The sequence below is a fragment of the Rana temporaria genome, chromosome 5, assembly GCF_905171775.1.
Source record: "Rana temporaria chromosome 5, aRanTem1.1, whole genome shotgun sequence".
Taxonomy (NCBI): domain Eukaryota; kingdom Metazoa; phylum Chordata; class Amphibia; order Anura; family Ranidae; genus Rana; species Rana temporaria.
The window spans coordinates 383503256-383524141 of NC_053493.1; the positions used below are offsets into that span (position 1 = coordinate 383503256).

The 20886-nt window shown below is 43.2% G+C and overlaps 1 protein-coding gene across 1 annotated transcript in view; it reads right to left on the reverse strand.

The window, feature by feature from the left end:
• The window catches only part of EIF3H (eukaryotic translation initiation factor 3 subunit H), a 154903-nt gene that overhangs the window by 26431 nt on the left and 107586 nt on the right, over positions 1–20886 (reverse strand). Inside the window, exons 3-5 of the mRNA XM_040354874.1 lie at positions 14205–14372; positions 2963–3062; positions 1304–1453 (exon numbers count right to left, since the gene is read on the reverse strand). Of these exons, the coding sequence (XP_040210808.1) occupies positions 1304–1453; positions 2963–3062; positions 14205–14372 (418 nt within the window). The remainder of the gene's footprint in view (positions 1–1303; positions 1454–2962; positions 3063–14204; positions 14373–20886) is intronic.

Sequence of the window (20886 nt, forward strand, 5' to 3'; positions counted from 1 at the left end):
CATTTTTAAAGCGGAAGTTTAAAAGGTTAAGTTCCCCTTTTTAGAAAGAAAATATAAATGCACATTTTTTTGCAAGAAAAAAAAAAAAAAAGGTGAATTTATTTATTTTATTATTAGGAGCCTGTAAGGCTGGGTTCACACTACTACACTACTTTCATCCTACTTTGCTCTGTGTTCAATGTTTCCCTATGAGAGCGTCTTGTAGTGTCCTACACAAGTCGGTCCGACTTTGAAAATGCTCCCTGTACTACTTTTGGTCCTACATTGATCCTACTTCAGGCCCATTGAATATCATTGAAGTCGGACCAAAGTAGTATCCTGTTCATGAAAGTAGGGTGGATGTAGGATAAATGTAGGACCAATGTAGCAGAGCAAAGTAGGATGAAAGTAGTGTAGTAGTGTGAACCCAGCCTCAAGCAGTGGTTCTCAACTCCCGTCCTCAGGACCCACTAACGGGCCAGAGTATTACCTTGGGGAGCTGCAGACTAGGATACTGCAATCACTGAGCAGCAAATTACATCACCTGTGATGCATTTCAGTTATCTTGCAAACCTGGCCTGTTAGTTGGTCCTGAGGACAGGAGTTGAGAACCACTGCTGTAAAGCATTGCATTCGCGGGTGCAGTGTCAGGCTCCTACAGTCAGTCAGTCAGTGTAGCCGCCTGCCTGTACCTCATACGGGTAGGCAATTACCTGAATAGCAGGAAGAATCAATCTACTAGAGTGATCATCAGCGCCCTCGTAGTTCTTTGAGAACTGCAAACAGTCTGCTGCAATGGTTGATGTAGCTGTATTTCTTTCATCAACAACTCTGAGCCCCCTGTTCACACCAGTGCTGCTTTGAAATCACAATACTTCAGCACAGTTTCAAAGCTGATCAGTGAAACTTGCACTGCCAATTTCATTGCAGCTTGTGACGTCATCTGACAGAAGTCTATGCAAGTCGCAATGAAAATCAGTAAATAGTGCAGGAACCTTTTTCATAGTTGCTGCGAAAGGAATCATGGCAATATGAACGGTACCATTGCCGGCAATGGAGTGCGACTTGTCATGCGTTTTGGAACGGTCAAATCACATGACAAGTCGCACCCTGTGTGAACAGGGTGTCACCATCTGACACCTGAAAGCATCATATAGAAGCGACAGCCAAATACTATGCAAGAGAGCAAATCTTTCAGTTGTAAGTCACAGGAAAAGCAAATTATACTTTAACATGGTGGCACCATTTCACTGTTTTTATGCTTTAAGCCAATGCGATCATTTAGCAAAAAGAGGCTTTATGGTTTAGATAATGCTATTCTCACCTGCTGGACAGACTAAGGAGCTCGTGTTTCTCGGTCACAGGTGCCTTTCTATCCAGTTCCCAGATCAGGACGTTGATGAGATGAGAGTTCTTAATGACAATGGGAACCTCTTCGAACATGTTTTCGAAGGCAATGTTTGCCTTTTTCAATCTGCAGACAAGAGACAGATTACAGTCGATCAAAATACAGCAATCAATTTGATTTAAAGACTGAAAAGCAACTGGTGACTTTCAGCTGTACTTATTGGACTTCCTGTAAACTCCACAGAACATGATGAATTCTAATGCTTGCCCCCTGCCAAAGGCCTATTAGACTTTTTGCTCCATCGGCCGTGTCTCCTACCTTCGCAGTGCTACAACCTCCATCAAGGCTCTTCATTATTTCCCACTTCTGATAGTATCCAATGGAGGATGCAGTGCTGGAAACTTTAGAGAGGTAGGAGACACAGCCAAGTGAGAGGGGAGCACAATAGATTTATTTCTAAATAGGACTTGCATTTGGATTTTTGGAAGCCTGAATCCGCCAGGTGCCTGGACTGATAGCGGTCTCAGCCTCTCAGTGATCCGCTGAGACTGCGGCTCCAATGAGCGTGGAGGAGCAGAGCAGAAGAGATGCAGATTGACAGTCAGCAGCTCTCTGCTCGGCGAGCTGTGAAAACCAAGCCATTGGCGATGTTCCATCACTCGTTTCTCAGTGTAGAGACACCGGGGGACAGATGCAGCATCCAAGATGGCAGCGGTAACACCCGATAGCCGGCACATAAAAATAAATCAATATTGCATTTTTGACCTTTCCATGAGATCTGATGCATTTCGCGAGAGGAGTATCGCATCTTCGGGAGAAGCACGAATAGATGTGGATTTTGGAGGACTCCTGGTCTAGTAGATGGTATGAATGACTTTTTAAAGATCAAAAAATGTATAGATAAGTATAACGGATGGGTTTGATACCCTATCCTATACTTGTGAAAGATTTTTTTTCCCCCAAAAATGATATATAATGAACTGTCCGTAAGAATAAACAGATGTATGCATACACTGCCAACCATGCCACAAAAGCTGATCTCACCCTCGGGAGCTGTGGAAGGGCGGGGAGATGGAACCAATGGGAACCCGGAACCAGAGCGAAAGATGCATGTCCCAAACTGGGAAGGCCCACACCCTGTGAGGGAGACTCAACACGACAGTGACTGGTGTATAGGAGGCTGCCATACACTGGTCACTGTCGTGTTGTGCGTCTACCTCGCAGGGAAACACCCGATAGCCGATTAACAAATCTAGGTGAAAACACCACTGGATTCGTGGACAGGCAATTTCCCCATTAAAAAAGTCAGCAATTACAGTATTTGTAGCTGCCGACTATTTTTTCTGAAAAGGCCTGAAGCTCCTCTTCAAGCAGTCAATACATGTAGCAATGCAAAGTTGCTCTGGAAGTCTTATGACTCTTGGGGTTAAAGCCGTGTGAACTGAGGTGTCACTGGTGTAAAAAGGATTATTGAATAAATGTAGGGACAGAGTGAGGAGGATACTCAGGGGGTACGTTTCTTGAAGCACACGTGATCAGTCTGCCTCCGACCCCTGATGAAGGTGTTCTCTACAGCTTACCTCGCACCTCTTTAATGTGAGAAACAAACAACCTGCAGAAACTAAGAACACGTACCCTTCCACACTGAAGTCTTTCTCTTTGCAGACATCCATCAGTTTCGGAGTCAGCCGATAAGCCTTTAGCGACAGTGAGCCCTGAGCCGTCTTAATGGGATCTAAACAAGCAGGAGAGAAAGAGCGTTATTCATGGGCACAAGATACACTTCTACATTCCAAAAATACCTTGATAAACAAAATATAAAATCTGCCGTTATTCAAAAAGCCATAAATATGCATTATCGTAAACAAAACATTGCTTCTGAGAGATATGGAGGCAACAAGTCAAAACTTTATTGCTACCCAGCAAACGGCAACGGTGCATAGGTAAGGAGGGCCGAAACTCGCCATTAACCTAAAAAACATTTTCCCATGACCCCTTGCAGCCAGACTAAGCAAGGCATTGGGCAAATCTTCCAAGTGGGAGTGAATCCTATGGCCACATGACATCGGAAATCACTTTGTTTTCAAAAGTGCCTGTTCACATGAATGCAACTCAGCACTGCGCAATCCTGGAAAAAGTCCCAGGGCTACTTTGGTGGGATTACAGCGTGGATTTTGACCCCATAAAATATGCAAACCGCAATCAAACTGCACTGAAAATTGGATAAAAATCAGATTGCAGCAGTGTAAACCTAGCCTTAGAAGTAAAGGGATGGCCTTCCATGCTACTAAATCAGTTTGCATTCAGCACAAGGACAGAATGCTGACAATACATGCAATGTTATATTAAAGCGCTGCGCAAACTGTTGGCGCTATATAAATCCTGTATAATAATAATAATAATAATAATAATAATAATAATAATGTAAAAAAACCTGATATAATCAAATAAGATTGTCGTCAGAATGGCATACAATGCCAAGCTACAGCAAGGCGAATATTACAAATACATAAAAAAAAAAAAAATGAATAAGGGGCATGTGAGGAAATCCGGACAGCCACACTCCAGTGAAAAATGCATTTATTGAATAAAATCAGCCCATACAGCACTCGAAGACAGAAGACAAATCACTGACGTGTTTCACACCCCTTATCGGTGCTTAGTCATAGCTATGACCAAGGATCAGCAAGGGGTGTGAAACACGTCAGCCGATTTCTTCGAGTGCTGTATGGACTGATTTTATTCAATAAATACATTTTTCACTGGAGTGTGGCTGTCCTGATTTCCTCTATCACATGTGCTCTATTACACAGAGACAGTCTCCTCCTGATACACCGTCGTATCTCTCACTAAGGCCCCTTTCACACTGGGGCGTTTTTCTAGTGTTTTTCGAGCGTTATTACAGCGTTATTCGAGCAAAGCCTTATCTGCAATCCCAATGTGCTGGTAAAGCACCACTAAGACCCTAACATTTTTTGCAGTGCCTTGGTGTGAAAGGGTAAGGCGTTTTTACAGCGCTTTTCAATTCATTTTAATGGATAGGGGCGTTTTTGGAGCGTTTTTTTCAGCACCCAAAAGCTGCTCCAAAGATGCTGCTTTCAGGACTCAGTGTGAAAGGGTCCATTGAGATGCATGGAGAGCGTTTTAAGAGCGCTATTTTTAAAGCCAAAACGCTGTAAAAACGCTTCAGTGTGAAAGGGGTCTTAGGCTGGTCGTATCTATGCGGCTGATTCACAGAATCAGTTACGCATAGATATGCCTAAGATCCGACAGGTGTAACTGTTACACCGTCGGATCTTAACTGCATTTTAAAAATGGCCGCGGGGGGCGTCCTCGCTGATTTACGCTGAATATGTAAATCAGCGAGATACGCAAATTCACGAACGTACGCGGGCCCGACGCAGTGTTATGACATTTACGTAGCGGATTTCCCGGCGTATACTTACCCCTGCTTCTATGAGGTGCAGCCAATGTTAAGTATAGCCGTCGTTCCCGCGCTGATTTGTTTTTTTTACGTCGTTTGCGTATGCCGATTCAGAAACCCGCTCGTCGCAAGTTACGCTCACGCCGAAACCACTGACGTCCTAGCGAAGTCAGTGGTAGCAATGCACGCCGGGAAATTTTGCGGACGGCGCATGCTCATTTAAATCGGCGCGGGACGCGCCTGATTTAAATAGTACACTCCCCCTAGCCGCGGAATTTGAATTCCGCCGGGGGTTTTACGATCCGCCGCAAGTTTGGAGGCAAGTGGTTTGTGAATTACCCACTTGCCTCTCAAACTTGCGGCAGCGGATCTTAGATCACATAGATCACGCGGATCTAAAGATCCGCTGATCTATGTGAATCTAGCCCAGTGTACTTTAAGGTGCGATCCTAAATGAATTGCTTTGCACAGCTGCACTTAACCCCCCATCTCAAGTGATCGGGTCTAAAATGGGGGGAAAAAAATCATTTAGAAAAAAGTACTGTATGTCATTCTAGCAGCAGTGACCAGTTAAGCCAACATGCTGTGACTGAATGGAGAGGACTCTCATCGTAAGACGTTAATGTATGTAAATTACAATGATTATCCCTGTGCAACCTCTCGCCTAGGAAATCTTTGCAAGGTCAAACCCAGAAGGCTCGGGGAGCCGCTGCCTGTTCAAACTGACGCCGGGATGAAAAACTCGGTAACAGACGAGTACTCCGCAGAGTATACACAGCTGTAAATGTCCCGGGGCTGACAACTAATACAATAAACCTACAACAAGCCAGCAAGCTCCCAAATGTGAGAGGAGCCAGCTACTGCCCTTAAAGGGGCCCACATCTGTTCCCACAATTCCTAGGACATCAAATTATTAGAAAGTATGAAAAAAAGTCTGGGCACCCATGGAAAAGGCACGCTTCATTGATTTTTTTTTTTGTGATTTTTTTTTATTGTAAAAAAAGTTTACAATAACTGCACAGGGAATACATTTAACTTGCCATATTTCTGAAACGTTTTAATGCAGTTATTCTTTACTTACTAAATTGAATTGCCATCAGTTCGTGGGAAATCTGCAGTGTGCAAGCACATACCTGTGCCTGAATCCCAAGCAAGCACATAGATGTGTATCCTGTGCCGCTCAGAATCCCTGGAGGGGGTACTAATCCTTATTGCCCACTGCTGAGAGTGCTAGTCAGGAGGGTGCCCGTCTCGGCTCCTGTGACAGCACATCAATGTCACCCCATGTGCAAAAGTGACAACCTCAGCTTGGACTCATGCAATGACTAAGCCAATGCGTTTCGCTCCACCCCTCAGAGCTTAGTCATGGGGTTGGGGAGTCCAGGCTGAGGTTACCACTTACAATTGCACCTGGGATGACATGGATGTGTGGTCACATGGATACCTTCCTTCATACAACTAATCATTTAAAAGCTTGATTTCGTTAAATCGGAGCTCCACCCAAAAGGGGAAGCTCCACTTGTTTGCACCCCCCTTCTGCCAGATTTAGCACTTTCTATTGGGGGGGGGGGGGGGTACCCGTTGACAGGTACCTGCTTTTACTTCTGGATAAGATCATCACGGCCAGAAGTTCAATCACCCACCCACCCTTCCCCTGCATTCTCCAGGGACACAATACAGGTCCCAGAAGACTGTGGGACCATTCACAAGGAACAGCATGACTCGCAAGTGCGCAGTGGGAAACAGTCTAAGTTCCTGTTTCCCTTACTAGAGATGCCGGCACCTGCACCTAAAGCTGCTAGCAATCTATCTAATCAAGTGCTGGTACCCCTTGCAGAGAGGGAGAGCGTGTCCCTGTTAAGTAAATGAAGGGGCTCAGATGAGTAAAAACGAGGAGCCGGTCACTGATTGGTTTTTTCACCTTAATGCACAGGTGTCAAACACAAAGCCCGCAGGCTGAATCCGGCCATCCAGGCCATTTCATGTGGCCCTCGCACCTCTCCTGCAGCTGCAGGAAAGCTCCAGCCCTCCCCTGGTCCTCCTCCAGACCCCTACTTTCAAGCAATGCATCCAGCTTCTTCCCAGCAGCATAAGGGAAGGGGGGTACACTGAGATGTAGGAGAGTGGGGGACTCAACTTCTGATGGTGGGGTGGCTCTTGACATCTAATGTAAGGGGAGGGGATGCGCTGGACATCTAATGTAAGGGGAGGGGGTGCGCTGGACATCTAATCTTACAGATACAACCGGCCCGTTAGAGGGCAATCATAATGCTGATGCGGCCCACAATGAAATGGAGTTCGACACCCCTGCCTTAATGCATAGGATGCATTAAAGTGAACAAAAGGATTTACAACCCCTTTAAAGCGGTGGTTCACCCTAATGAAACTTTTTTTTTTTATATAGCATTAAATTAGGCATAGTAGCGCGAGCTACAGTATGCCTGTATTGATTTTTTTAGCCCGGTACTCACTGTGCAATCCTCTATAGAAGATTCCGACTCCCCGCAGGGAATGGGCGTTCCTATCAAGAGGGAGGATGATTGGCGGCCGGCTATGGCACGTCACGCTTCTCCCGAAATAGCCGAAATAGGACTTGGCGCTTCACGGCGTCTGTGCGCAGGCGCCGTATAGCGCCGTGAAGAGCCGAGACCTGTTCCGGCTATCTTCGGGGAGCGTGACGTGCCATAGCCGTCCGTCAATCATCCTCCCTCTTGATAGCTCGCGCTACTATGCCTAATGTAATGCTCAAATGTTGTTAGTGTGGGTGAACCACCCCTTTAAGAAGGTAGTGGTGAAAAAAAAAGAAAAGCCCTTCAGCCTTTAGAACCACCTTAATGCAGATAATGCATTATGGTAAAAACAAACATTAATACTACAACATGAGGAAGGATTTCTTACTTAACCGTTCAGCCACACACCTAACATGCCTTTCATGTACTACAGCTTAAACATAACTCATAGGCTCCCAAAACTGTACAATTAAAACAAAGTTTTAAAAAAACAAAAAAATAAAAATATTAGTTATCTATTTTCTAGTGTCTGCAGTTTCCACTGGCGATGAGTAGAGGGAGAGGGCGTGCTGAAAAATGAGAACAATTTCAATGCTTGGCTTATTAGCATGCAGACTACAAAGTTCGCCAGCACACAGCGTGCCTCCGGTGCATCTCAAATCAGCAATACAATGGCCACTGAGCCGTCTTTCTAGTTCACACAGATACAGATCCCTGCGAACAAACAACGTGTGTCTCATGTCCGCAGGCACAGATAGCTGGTCAGGGGTGAGGGAGCAGACAGGCGCTGCATTTATATGTACCGGCCAGTTTGCCTTTACAAGCTGCACTCTTGCTTTGCGGCTGGATATTTACGGTGCGCAGTGCTTTGTGAAACAGGCCGATCGTTTAGGGGTGATGACCTTGCATAAGAAGGAATAAATAAAATGTATTTCATGACTGTGAAGCCGGCACCTGCCTGCAACAATGAACTACATTAGCTATTCTGGTTGCATGGTCTATTAATATGACTAGAGGTTTTTTAAAACCGACACAAGGCAAAAAGATTTAAATATAAATCTATTACCAATAGCAACCATAATCTTTATATTATCTGAGCTTGTTCATTAGATTGCCCCACAAGAGAACAAGGAAATCCTCTCACCCACTGCAATCAGTCATGAGTTTTGTGTTTAGAACATACCAGAAAATAAATCCAAAAAAGATACAACCACGAAGGGAGAAAATATATATATTCCCGATGTACTCGCCAATAACGATTACTTTTTTTATGGCATGTAACAGTGGCACATGTGTCAGTATTTTTTTATTACAATATTTATTTACAAATTTTTTGTTATTTTTTTTTTTTTTTTTAGGAGGGGGGGTGGTGTCAGTGTGTTTATTTTCATTTTTATTATCCAGGGGAGAAGCCGTCAGGCTTTATTAAAATCTATACAGGGAGATCGGTGCTTGCAACTCCCCCCACCAACACCGATCATCCCAGGGTGAAGCATAGGAACATTTGCCCCAAGTACTTGTTTAGTGTTTTTTTTTTATTCATTCATTAAAGTATATATTATCCCAAAAATATATGTATAAAAAAATGCTGCGCAAATACAGTGTGACATAATATATGGCAACAACCATTTTATTCTCTAGGGTCTCTGCTAAAAAAAAAATTGAGATTAGATAGATATGAAATAAGGATTTAAACTTGTAAGCAAGAAATGTCAGAAAACTTTTGGTCTTTAAATGGTTAAACCCTTTTTCATTTGATAAAAGAACGAAAAGATACTTTGTTTCTACGTGTTTGCTTGTTGTATTAAAACTTGGCAGGCTGCCTGGATTTTGTTTTTCCAGCTGTGAGAACTCTGCACAAGATCGGGAAGGAAAAAAAAAAAAAGATAGTAATTTTGATTGTTAACGATTAATCGTGCAGTTCTAATATATATTATTTATTAGAGATTATATATATATATATATATATATATATATATATATATATATATATATATATATATATATATATATATAACACACAGTGCATTCGGACCCTCTTCCCGTTTTCATGACAATTTGAAACAGTTTATTGATATTTTTACTCTGTATTCCAAAAACATTTTTATTATTATTTTGAACATGTGACCAGCAGCAGAGGCCTAGAAGCTCCTCTTGCTTTTATTTCCCTGCAGGCAGGCTGGGAAAGATCTGGATTATGTGACAGCGGTAGATTGATTAGGAAAAAGGTTATTCGATTTTTTTTTTTTTTAATTAAATTACAGCGCCATCGTCCACGTGTTGTGTTGAGTATCACTTTGACACTGAAATGTATCCAATGTCCAAATTAGTTTTTTACGTTGGTCATAGTGGTAAAGGGTGGCTGTATTTTATTTCCTGGTTTGTGTCACTGATACAAAGAATCACCATATTTGTCCTGGAGGCCAATTGAATTGGGACAGAAAGTGAAGAAAGCCAGAAATGAGCTTACACCAGAAAAGGAATAGTGAAGAAATCTTCCAATGGGGACACATGATAAAAAGCACTTCCCTCACTTTGGAGATATTTCTTCTCACTTGCTGTTGAGTCTAAAGAACAGGAAGTGAAGGGAAATCTTCCATCATTACTATGAAAAGTATTTGCAAATACCCAAATGGTTTCTGCATTCTACAATAATTTGTCCACTCGTGGGCAGTGGCAAGTAGTGTTCCTCACCCAAATAGAAGCTACACAATCTTTTGGAAAGCAGTTTCGAATTGGTTTTAGAGGGCACTTGTCATAGGAAAGATATGCAACCTTGCAGCCTGTCACTGCTGATCTCCGGGTTATGTCTAGAATCAATACATTCTGAGACGCAAACCCAAAATGCAAATGAGACCAGAACTTCTAATCAGCATAACTGTAGCAGCTAGCACTTTTACATAGGAAATCAGTAGGAGTAGCTCCTATATTTCTCCCATGAAAGGCTTACGCTAGGTTCGTTACAAGCGCAAAATGTTTTTTTTTCTGTTGTGATTGGGCAACAGTCTCACATCTATGAACAGCAGCAGACATCACTGGCCCAAAATATCTCAGGTGGGAAATTGTGATTGGAAAGATCAAAAAAAAAAAACCCTACCAACAGCGGTTTTAATGAATGTAGATGAAGCCGTCTTCACAGCGACGATCGTAAAAGTACATAATTAGGAGGGAAACTGTGGGCACAGTAGAGGATGGTTGGATGACGTCCATCATCCTCTAATGGCTATGGCACTCTTTGATATTTAGAAATGTGTCTTAGAAAATAGTCTACATAAATGCCTTAAAAGCAAATTAAAATCTTTCAATGCCTTAAAGCGGGGGTTCACCCTATCGACGGGAAAAAAAAAAAAAAAATTATTTTACCTTAAAATCAGGCATTGTAGCGCGAGCTACAGTATGCCTGTCCCGAATTTTTTAGCCCCATACTCACCTTGTAGTAGTCCATCGAAGATACCGGGGAATGGGCGTGCCTCTGGAGACGGAGGATGATTGACGGCCGGCTCTGGCGCGTCACGCTTCTCCGGAAATAGCCGAAATAGGCTTGGTCTTCACGACGCGTGCGCATAGCCTGTGCGCAGGCGCCGTGAAGAGCCGAGACCTACTCCGGCTGTCTTCGGGGAGAGTGACGTGCCAGGGCCAGCCGTCAATCATCCTCCCTCTCCATAGGCACGCCCATTCCCCGCGGGAGCCGGAATCTACGATGGACGACTACAAGGTGAGTACGGGGGTTAAAAAAAATCGGGACAGGCATACTGTAGCTCGCGCTACAATGCCTGTCTCGATGGTAAAATCATGGGATTGTGGGTGAACTACCGCTTTAAATACAGGGTTTCTCACCCTTTAAAATTATGGACCGTCTCGAAGCATCCCATTCTAAAATGTAAAAAAACTATTCTAAATTTTACATAATGTGGCAGCATCGACACAGTGTCGTAACGCATAGGGATTGGACGGACGTTCACCTGCAGTGACGTAAGCTGTTTTTTAAACTGCTGCACCATTTTATTGTGTTTTGATGTAAGCACAGGTTTTTCTGCAATAAATATCCCCGAGTCTTACTGTACTTCACTATTTGAGTCCCTTTTTTTGTTCTCTCCCTTGTTCCATCCGGGTCTGAGCACTATCTGGATCAGCTGAGGAGACGGTTTACCTGCTTATAAGGAGGATTGGCTGAAACTATCTATAGAGGACTGCCAGTGAGGTTTATACTAGATGCCCTTTACTATCGGCCTGGAGGTAAGAGCCCAGTAAGGGATACATTTCTGCATCTGTCAACCATCCTCATCTGATTGAGTGGAAATTCATTAATACCAGCAGTTCCATTTGGCAACACCTATTTATTTATTCATTTATTATAGGACTATTTTGCACATCATCACTTTACATTTGGCATTGGTGATTTATTGATATATCTACCTTTATGTGACTTTATTGTTGGATTCACTCATTCATTGAGCTTGCGAGCTCTCCTATTATTATTCACACATTACTTTGAGTTTTTGTTTCTTTTGTTTACACTTACCATGTTTGTGTGATACGTTGCGCAGAATCCCATTTTTTATTGATTTCTGTATTTGTGTATTGTAGACACTATTAGGTTTTGCTGCACTGTATTTATTTTGTTTAGGTTATTACTTATTGAGGGTCCTTATTAGCGCAAAAGCACTTGTCACTTTATACACATAGGACATCAAACATTAGTATTCCAATGTTTCACTTCAATAAAGGATGAGCTCCAGCATGTTCGCAGACCCCGCCCGGAAATCAGCACTGCGTTGCGCTAATCACAGGCAGTGAGACATTTCCCGATCCCTGCAGCCACGCATCGGGACAATGTCTCACTGCCACTGCTTAGCCCAGCGCCGACTTCCTGGCGGGCTCTGGGAACACGCCAGGGCTCATTCTTACTCTCCATCACTCCCAGCTGATGCGACCCCAGTGTTGATGGAGGGGGGCAGAGGTGAGTCAAACATGGATACTGTGCAGGCAATCAACACCCTTCTCATCAACGCTGACGACATCACTGGTTAGGAAGCCGGTGCCTGGAAGGTAGACATGGTGCACAATAAAAACCTGTGGCTTTGTGCAACTAAAAGGCAGGCTTGATCCACCTGCTCGCTTGTATACGTTTTTGGGAAACGTTTAGGCATTTTGCCAAGGCACTCCCCAAAAAAACCTCAAGTCACCGTGGTTGAAAAAGGTTGCTCTAATCTAAGAAGCTAAAAAATAAAAATCGCAATAGTCGGCTCCCTTTATGCTGAGAGAGTTATGTGTACAGACAGACCACTGATCAGTTTCCTATCCTCTGGCATAGGATTTGAAATGAAGGCTGGCAGGGTTGAGGGAAAGGTGGAAAGTAGGTACTCGCAAAAGCAGAACGTTTTTTTTTTTTTTCTCTGCAGAAGCAGATTTCTCAACAGCCAACTAGAATTGGGCAGCCAGATGCAGCAGAGGGTCCACTTCACCAGGCGGCGCTCCTCTTCCAGGCTGAATGGTGGCTGGGTTTACCAGGCTGCTTTAAAACACAACTTCTTGGGTCTAACTTCATGCAGGCCTTGGCCCTCATCCATTAAAAAGCTACTTCTATGTCATTATAGGAGTGCTGCTCATTGCAAGAGTTTAAGGCGCCCACTAGCATCGTCAGATGAAGAAGAAACCCATGATCAGAGAACTAGCAAGACGATCAAATATACACAAGTTTCTTTTTCACAGTCACATCTTAAAAGTCCAAATAAGATTTTTTTTTTTTATGAATTATGCATTTTTTTCTCCTTAGACTTTCACTGTAAAGAACATGTTTGACTGGACAAATGAAAGGCGCTAAAAGTTTGGACAGCACGCTTATAGGTTAATAAAATCTAAAAGCTTTGAACAAAACTATTTTAAATTTTCTTTAACATTGCTATAAAATGCAACCATATAAATAGATTCTTCATACTTTGCAAAGTTAATAGAAGATCTGCCTTGCCTTTCAGTTGTGCCCGTTTCCTCGCAGAACATAACTACGGACGTCAACCGTTCAAGCAGAAAGGTGACAAAAAAAATGAGACAGGAGACACAGACAAGTGGAAAATTCATCAGGCTGTGATGTCATCTTTCCAGCCAATCTAAGTACACTAACAACTTGTTCTTTACCATAATCCAATTGTTAACATACTGAAATAATTTGAAGGCAGCAAGCAAGATTGATCACGTTCATTAGTACTTTTTCTGACAGATACACAAGACCCAGTACTCGCTGCTCAGCTGGAAATTATAGGCAGGACCAACAGATATGGCAGAGGGAGCGTGTAGAGAGAGTAGGGGGGGGACAGGGGAACCATAAAGCTGTTAAATTGCCTATGGTTCTGATACAGAGCAGAACATCTGGTCTGGAGAGCTTGAGGAAACACCATTAAACCGGCAGAAAAAGAGGGGAAAAAAATGTTTGTTCGAAGAAACAGAGCAGTATTTGTGAGCCCCTGTCAGAGGTATTAAGAGAGAAAGAGAGCGAGATTGGAGGAAGAGGAGGGGGGGACTTGGCAAATGGCGTTATGATTGGTCAGTCACGTATCACAGAGCCAGACATTCTAGTAATCGAGGTTTGTCAGACATCTGGTCTAGTTCCACCAGCCTTCACCAAGGGAGAGAAGACGGATGAATAAAAATGAAGCGGCCACTCTCCAGCATTCCAGAGCGTACACATCAGGTCTCTGATAGCAAGAAAAATAAACAGAGAGAAGGAAACTCTGTCTAGACTTTGCTGCTGCTCGGCCTGCTGCAGACGTACAGTTGGTATTTACTTAAAAGGGACTGCCAGGCTACCTTCAGACGTTTAACCCCCTGCCCCCACCCCGATTAGGGAAAATAAAGAGCCTGGCCACACGGCAAATACAGTAAAGATCACAAAAAAAAAAAAAAATCAGAATATCAATACGCGGGAGGGAAAAATGGGACCCCTTACCGTAAATGAGGACCACCGACTCCTCTATGGCATGTTGGTAGCTGAACTGGGAATCTAGGAGGGCACGGCTGACGAAGGTGCCATAGTAGGTGGATTGGTACCAGCCGACGTGGAGGTGGTCGATGTTGACGTGACGAAGGCTGCGCATCATCTCCATCTGATACTGGACTAAATTAAGAGAGAAAAAAATAAGGAATTATAGAAAATCAATAGCACAATTAAAATTGGGATAAAATGTTTATAAGTAAAACAAATGACATTTGGCAAAAACAAAACAGTTTTGTGTTTAATTCAGACATCCAAAACCAACAACACTTGCCCATTACCGTGAACATTAGTATTAAGTAGGTGTATCTTCTAATAAATAAGGCCTATAATAATCTGAACAGAGGAAAAACCTAAAGCTTGACTGTTAAATTTCATAGTATTCAAAGGATATACAATCAAATAGGGAACTCAAAGTTTCCTACAACAAGGTTTCTAAAGCCAGCGGACCACCTACTGGTACATCTTACCCTACAAACATAATTACTACAAGAAGTCACTTTCCTCACTGACCCCGATACCTTATGGTCACCTTTCTATGAAGCCTCCATATACTGTTGCTCTGTATCAGACCAATTGCTAGCTCTGAATTATTTTTCCAAGTCATTGCTCAGACTGCTTTAACTTTAGCTGTGTCAGTAGACGGCTCTACACAACCATCATGATCTCTTCAAAAAGTGTAGTCCTATTTTTCCCCCGTACAATTCCTTCAAGTACAATTTAAAGGTAATAAATATATATATATATATATATTTTTACTTTTGAGTTCAAAATGGAGTGGAGAAGGATTCCAATATTTGTAAGGTCCTTCTAATGGTCTGTGTCCCCGTTATCACAGAAAAGTGAAAGAATCTCAAAATTATGAAAGGCCACCAGAACACGTCCCAAGGCGACACTAGTTCTGGTGACCCCGACGACTACCAGGTTAACGTTGGAGGAAATTCCTCTCATTTGTGGCAGGAAGCGAAGGGCAATTTCCCCAATTGGACAGAAATGGCAAAAAAAGAAAAAAATGGACAGAAATGGCAAGAAAAAAATACAAAAAAATAAACAGGTATACCATCTCCTACTTCCAAAATGGAGGGGGGAAGGTTTTGGAGAACTGCTATGGTGTGCAGCTATATCAGCTTTAGTGCTAGCCAGGAGCTTTGTATTAGGATTACATCAGGGGCCTAGTTTTTGACAGTAATCAAATTTGCTGAGGGTGAAAGTAATACAGACCAAGTCGTCCAAAGGTCTACCAACCCTCTGCCACGAACAGCAGCACTTCATCCATAGGACCAAAAAAAAATAAAAAAATCACCTGCTAGATCTGCCACAATTTGAGAAACGATGTTCAACTATTAAAAAAAAAAAATCTAGATTTAAAATACTGTGGGAAACAAAAGTACAGTTTAAGCAATGAAGTTCTAAGAATATACAATTTTACAAACCAAAAAGCAAGAAAGCTGTGTGTGCCCATAACAAATATGGCTGGTAAATATGAGATGTCATTGTGTCAACACAGCGGAGTATAGTACACAATACTTTCTGTACCAACAGTTCATTTTTATGGGGGGAAAAAAAATTAAGTGGTCCACCACTTTCTTCTTTCTCCAAGCAGTACCGATATGCAGAGATTAAGTCCCCTTTCACGGGGGCTGGATCCGTTTTTCTCAGCAGAGTATGTCCACTGATCCCCTTCTGAATAGAGTGGGGGGGGGGGGGGGGGACATATCTGGCTCCGCTTATGCAGAGCAAACACGGACACAGCCCGCTCTGCTCTATAGGCAGTCAGATTCAGATGGACAAGCTGTCCATATATATCCAACTGCCCTCCGATCAGGCAAGATGGAGGGGAAGGGACGCCCTTCCATTTGATTATGTCAGATTGGAGGGAGGTGGATCAGACACAAGTCCGTTTACATCCATCACTCCATAGAGTAAAATGGAGGGTCTGACTAGGACATGCAGACCCCATCGGCCAGCTTGCATAAAAGGGGCCTAAGTACTCAATTGTTCTGGTACAAGGGCACCAATAGGCCTACAAAGGGTAATGCCCTTGTATAATGGCTGACATATTCATATTACATTTAAAAGTCCAATGTAATAAAATTATATATAATTTTTCTTTTTTTAAACTGTTCGGCAAAAAGGCCATCCTGAATTTTTTGTTTTGGCACCAAAATCTCCATTCGGTGCACCTCTATTGTATAAAAATGATTACCACAAAAAAAAAAAAAAAAAAAAAAAAAAAATAGCCCAGGACAACAAAACGGCTGACACAAATGTCTCAAGTCATAGATACTACCATCAAGCAGTTTCCATCTTCAATGCAAGTTTAGAATGAAAGCGACAATTTGCCTGCGATGGACTACACAGACTCGAGTAAACTGCCATTTCACAACATATTTACGCATTTTGTGTTTTGTCTAGAAGATGCTTTAAACCCATTGCGCCCTAGGGTGCCACCAAAGCAAGACGATCAACTCATTTCTAGTATCAACTGGGTGCTTATGTCAGAATGTCTTTTCCCCAGGACTGAATCACCTCCCCTGGCTTTCTTTCATTTACAACAGAGTGGAGAATCAATGAAGAATTCAATACTCAATTGGGAATAAGTCTATAATGAAAGTATAATCTATTGTGTACAGCGGCTTGTGAACCTCAGAGTCAGGCCTTGCAGGCTAATATCAAAGGTGATGAAAAAGAAATCAGAAACAGTGAAGATGGTTAAGAGGGAAAGAAAAGGAAAACATTGCTTGATGTCTTTTCATATTGGATGCTGCATATGAGAGAGCTGCACAAATGAAATACATCCAACCCCTCGTACACACAGGAGCCGCCATATTGTTCCATGCACAGATAATTATTCACTGTTCTGCCCTTCACTTGAGCATTAACCAAGAAAACGGTTATACTAGAATCCCATTTATAATGGTACAGCGAAAAGAAAACCAATGACGTTCACTTTATAAGGATACCTGATTCTTAAAAACAATATCAACTGGGGTTGAGAGACCGCATCAGATATTCTTGAGTGTAACGAGCAATTAAAGTGGAACTCCAGGCACTGAACACCAGTGATAATGGCAATCCACTGATCAATGAGAATGGAGGAAGAGAGGCAATACAGGAACAAGATGGCGCAATCCACTGATCAATGAGAATGGAGGCAGAGAGGCAATACAGGAACAAGATGGCACAATCCACTGATCAATGAGAATGGAGGCAGAGAGGCAATACAGGAACAAGATGGCACAATCCACTGATCAATGAGAATGGAGGCAGAGAGGCAATACAGGAACAAGATGGCACAATCCACTGATCAATGAGAATGGAGGCAGAGAGGCAATACAGGAACAAGATGGTGCAATCCACTGATCAATGAGAATGGAGGCAGAGGGGCAATACAGGAACATGATGGTGCAATCCACTGATCAATGAGAATGGAGGCAGAGAGGCAATACAGGAACAAGATGGCAAAATCCACTGATCAATGAGAATGGAGGCAGAGAGGCAATACAGGAACAAGATGGTACAATCCATGATCAATGAGAATGGAGGCAGAGAGGCAATACAGGAACAAGATGGCTAAACTAGGAGGCAGGTGGCTGAAACAGGAAATTAGTACGTCACTTGCCTACTAGCTGTGCAGAACGTTCTCTTTGCAGGAAATCCCTGCCATCTGTATCCAGCAACTGGTCACCTCTTTGTGAGGTCATCTTGCCTGTGACGCTCAACAGCCAATATGAAGTGTCCGTGTTCCCTATGCAGCGAAAGGCCAAACGCAATATTCCCCCACGTTCCTGAAAATAGCCAATCAGTATTTGCTGGGTGCTGTAATTATCACAGGCTGGGAACTGTACACAATCAAAGTGAAGAAATGTCACCAGAACACCAGTGATTCCTGAAAATGGGTCCAAAGCTTGATTTTGTGGTCACATGGTAAACTTTGGGCAAGGTTTTGGGGCCATGAAGGGGCCCTGCGTGGCTCCAAAACGTTGCCCAATGTTTACCATGTGACTACAAAATAAAGCTTTGGCTCCATTTTGAGGAATCCTCTGTGTGCGCTGGTGACATTTCTACTCTATGCAGTGGAAGGAGCCGCCTGTCCCAGAGATAACAGAAGACTCTGGATCCAGCATGTCACATCTAGGATTTATGTATTTTGGGCCACACACACCCAAACTAATAGAGCTAGCCCTCTTCCCTCTACAGCCAGCTAGCCCTCTTCCCTCTACAGCCAGCTAGCCCTCTTCCCTCTACAGCCAGCTAGATCTATCTCTATATACACAAACTATAGAGCTTTTTTTTTTTGCATTGATATATGTCCCCTAGGGCAGTACCCAGGCCCCCATACACTTTTTATGGCCAATAATTGGCATACTAGCCTTCAATGAGGACTTTGGATTTTGCAGGTTTCAGTCCCATTGACTTCAACAATTCCCGCATATGCTCGTGTGACAGGCGTGTTTGCCGGCAATAGCGCGCTTTCCTTATGCATGTCTGCCCAGTTGGAGTCTTAATAGACTTTAATTGGGCGCTTATAAATGTAGCGCACCCTGTACTTCCCGGGAATCTTAGTAAATCAGCCCCACTGTGTTCTAAAACTCATTGCCACAATGCACAAGTGTAAATTGGCCCATAAGCTTTTCCTGGCTGACACCTTTAACATCTGTTATACACTATATTGTCAAAAGTATTGGGACACCTGCCTTTACATGCACATTAACTTTAATGGAGTCTTAGGGCCTGATCCACAGCCAGCGGGAGTAACTTAAATATTCAAATTTAAGTTACACCGCCAGAAAATTTCTATCCAAGTGCCCGATCCACAAAGCACTTACCTAGAAATTTTCTGCGGTGTAACTTAAATCCGGCCGGCGCAAGGCGTTCCTAATTTAATGGGGCGAGTCCCATTTAAATTAGGCGCGCACCCGCGCCGGACGTACTGCGCATGCTCCCGACGTCATTTTCCCCCGACGTGCTTTGCGCGGTTTTACGTTGCGCCAGGTTTTGAGAATCGCGACGGGCGTAAAAAAAAAAAATACGAGTTGCGGCGGGAGAAAAAAAAAATAAAAAATAAAAAAAGCGACGCGGGAGAGGGGTCTACTTTTACAAGGTCTAAACAGTTTAGGCCTTGTAAAAGCAGCCCTAATATTGCGACGGCAAACTAATACTTACGGAGAAAAAACGAAGCATAAAAGCTTTGTGGATCTCCGTAAGTGCTAATTTGCATACCCGAAGCGGCATTTCAATGAGAAATGCCCCCAGCGGCGGATGCGGTACTGCATCCTAAGATCCGACAGTGTAAGTCCCTTACACATGTCGGATCTTCTCCCTATCTATTGGAAACTGATTCTGTGGATCAGTTCCATAGATAGAAACAGGGATACGACGGCGTATCAGTAGATACGCCGGCGTATCCCTTTTGAGGATCAGGCCCTTAGTCCGTAGGGTTCAATATTGAGTTGGCCCACCCTTTGCAGCTATAACAGCTTCATCTCTTCTGGCTGTCCACAAGGTTTAGGAGTGTGCCTATTAGAATGTTTGACCATTCTTCCAAAAATGCAATTGTAAGATCAGGCACTGATGTTGGACAAGAAGGCCTGGCTTGCAGTCTCCGCTCCAATTCATCCCAAAGATGTTATATCGGGTTCATCCATGTCTTTATGGATCTTCATGTTTGGCCATACCCAAACTGTTCCCACAAAGGTGGGAGCATGAATTTGTATTAATGAACCCTATGGACTAAGGCTGTAAAGGCAGGCGTCCCAAAACTTGTCAAGAGTGTGTGTATTTATTATTATTTTAAACTAACTCAGAGCTTGGTTGGGGTGGGGGGACAAACTTTAAGCAGAAATACCTCCAACATGAAATTCACAGCAAAAGGAAAGGTCTATGCATGCATAACCACGCAAATTCGGCACTTTTTTAAACATGCTATGCAAGCAATAAACAGCATGCTCTTTAAGCTTCAATCGAAAGCACATCTAAGCTGTGAATGAGCAGCTTCGTCTACTATGAACATATCTCACAGCAGCGGAGCAGGAAACCACAGCAAGTGAAATGGAAGGGGGGGGGAGGACGGGACGGGGGGACCAAGGACCTGGTCTGATTATGATATAGATGTATGGAGATATTGTGTGTGATATTGGGGTAAGGAGCCTCATTTTAAAGACAGGGAAAGTTTTTGTCTGGCAGAAGTCAAGTCCAATCAAATGGGCCTCTGCTTTTGTTTATCCTCAATCTTCCCACACGTTTTAGTTTCGCAGTGGCCAGAGGCATCGAAATGCAGTATCTCAGATCCGTATCATCAAGATGTCCGTTCGCCTAAGTGAAACATAATTTGTTCCAACTATGTGCCTAGTTCAACTCGAGCGAAGAACGGAGATACAGCCGCTGCACGCTGGAGCCAATAACGGTTCAATTATCAACAGCCAATCCAGTTACTTCATTTTCCAGCCTTTCAGTTTATTTAGACAGTGGCATTTCTTCAAAGACTGAATATATAGTATTTCCCCCCCCCCCCCCCCCATCAAAAATGTCACTGTATTGTACTTATTAAAATATGAATTGTATAAATAATGTGACGGCATGCAATGCCTGCTCATCTCCAAACTGCCAGCATTTTTTTATCCCCTTGCACATGAAC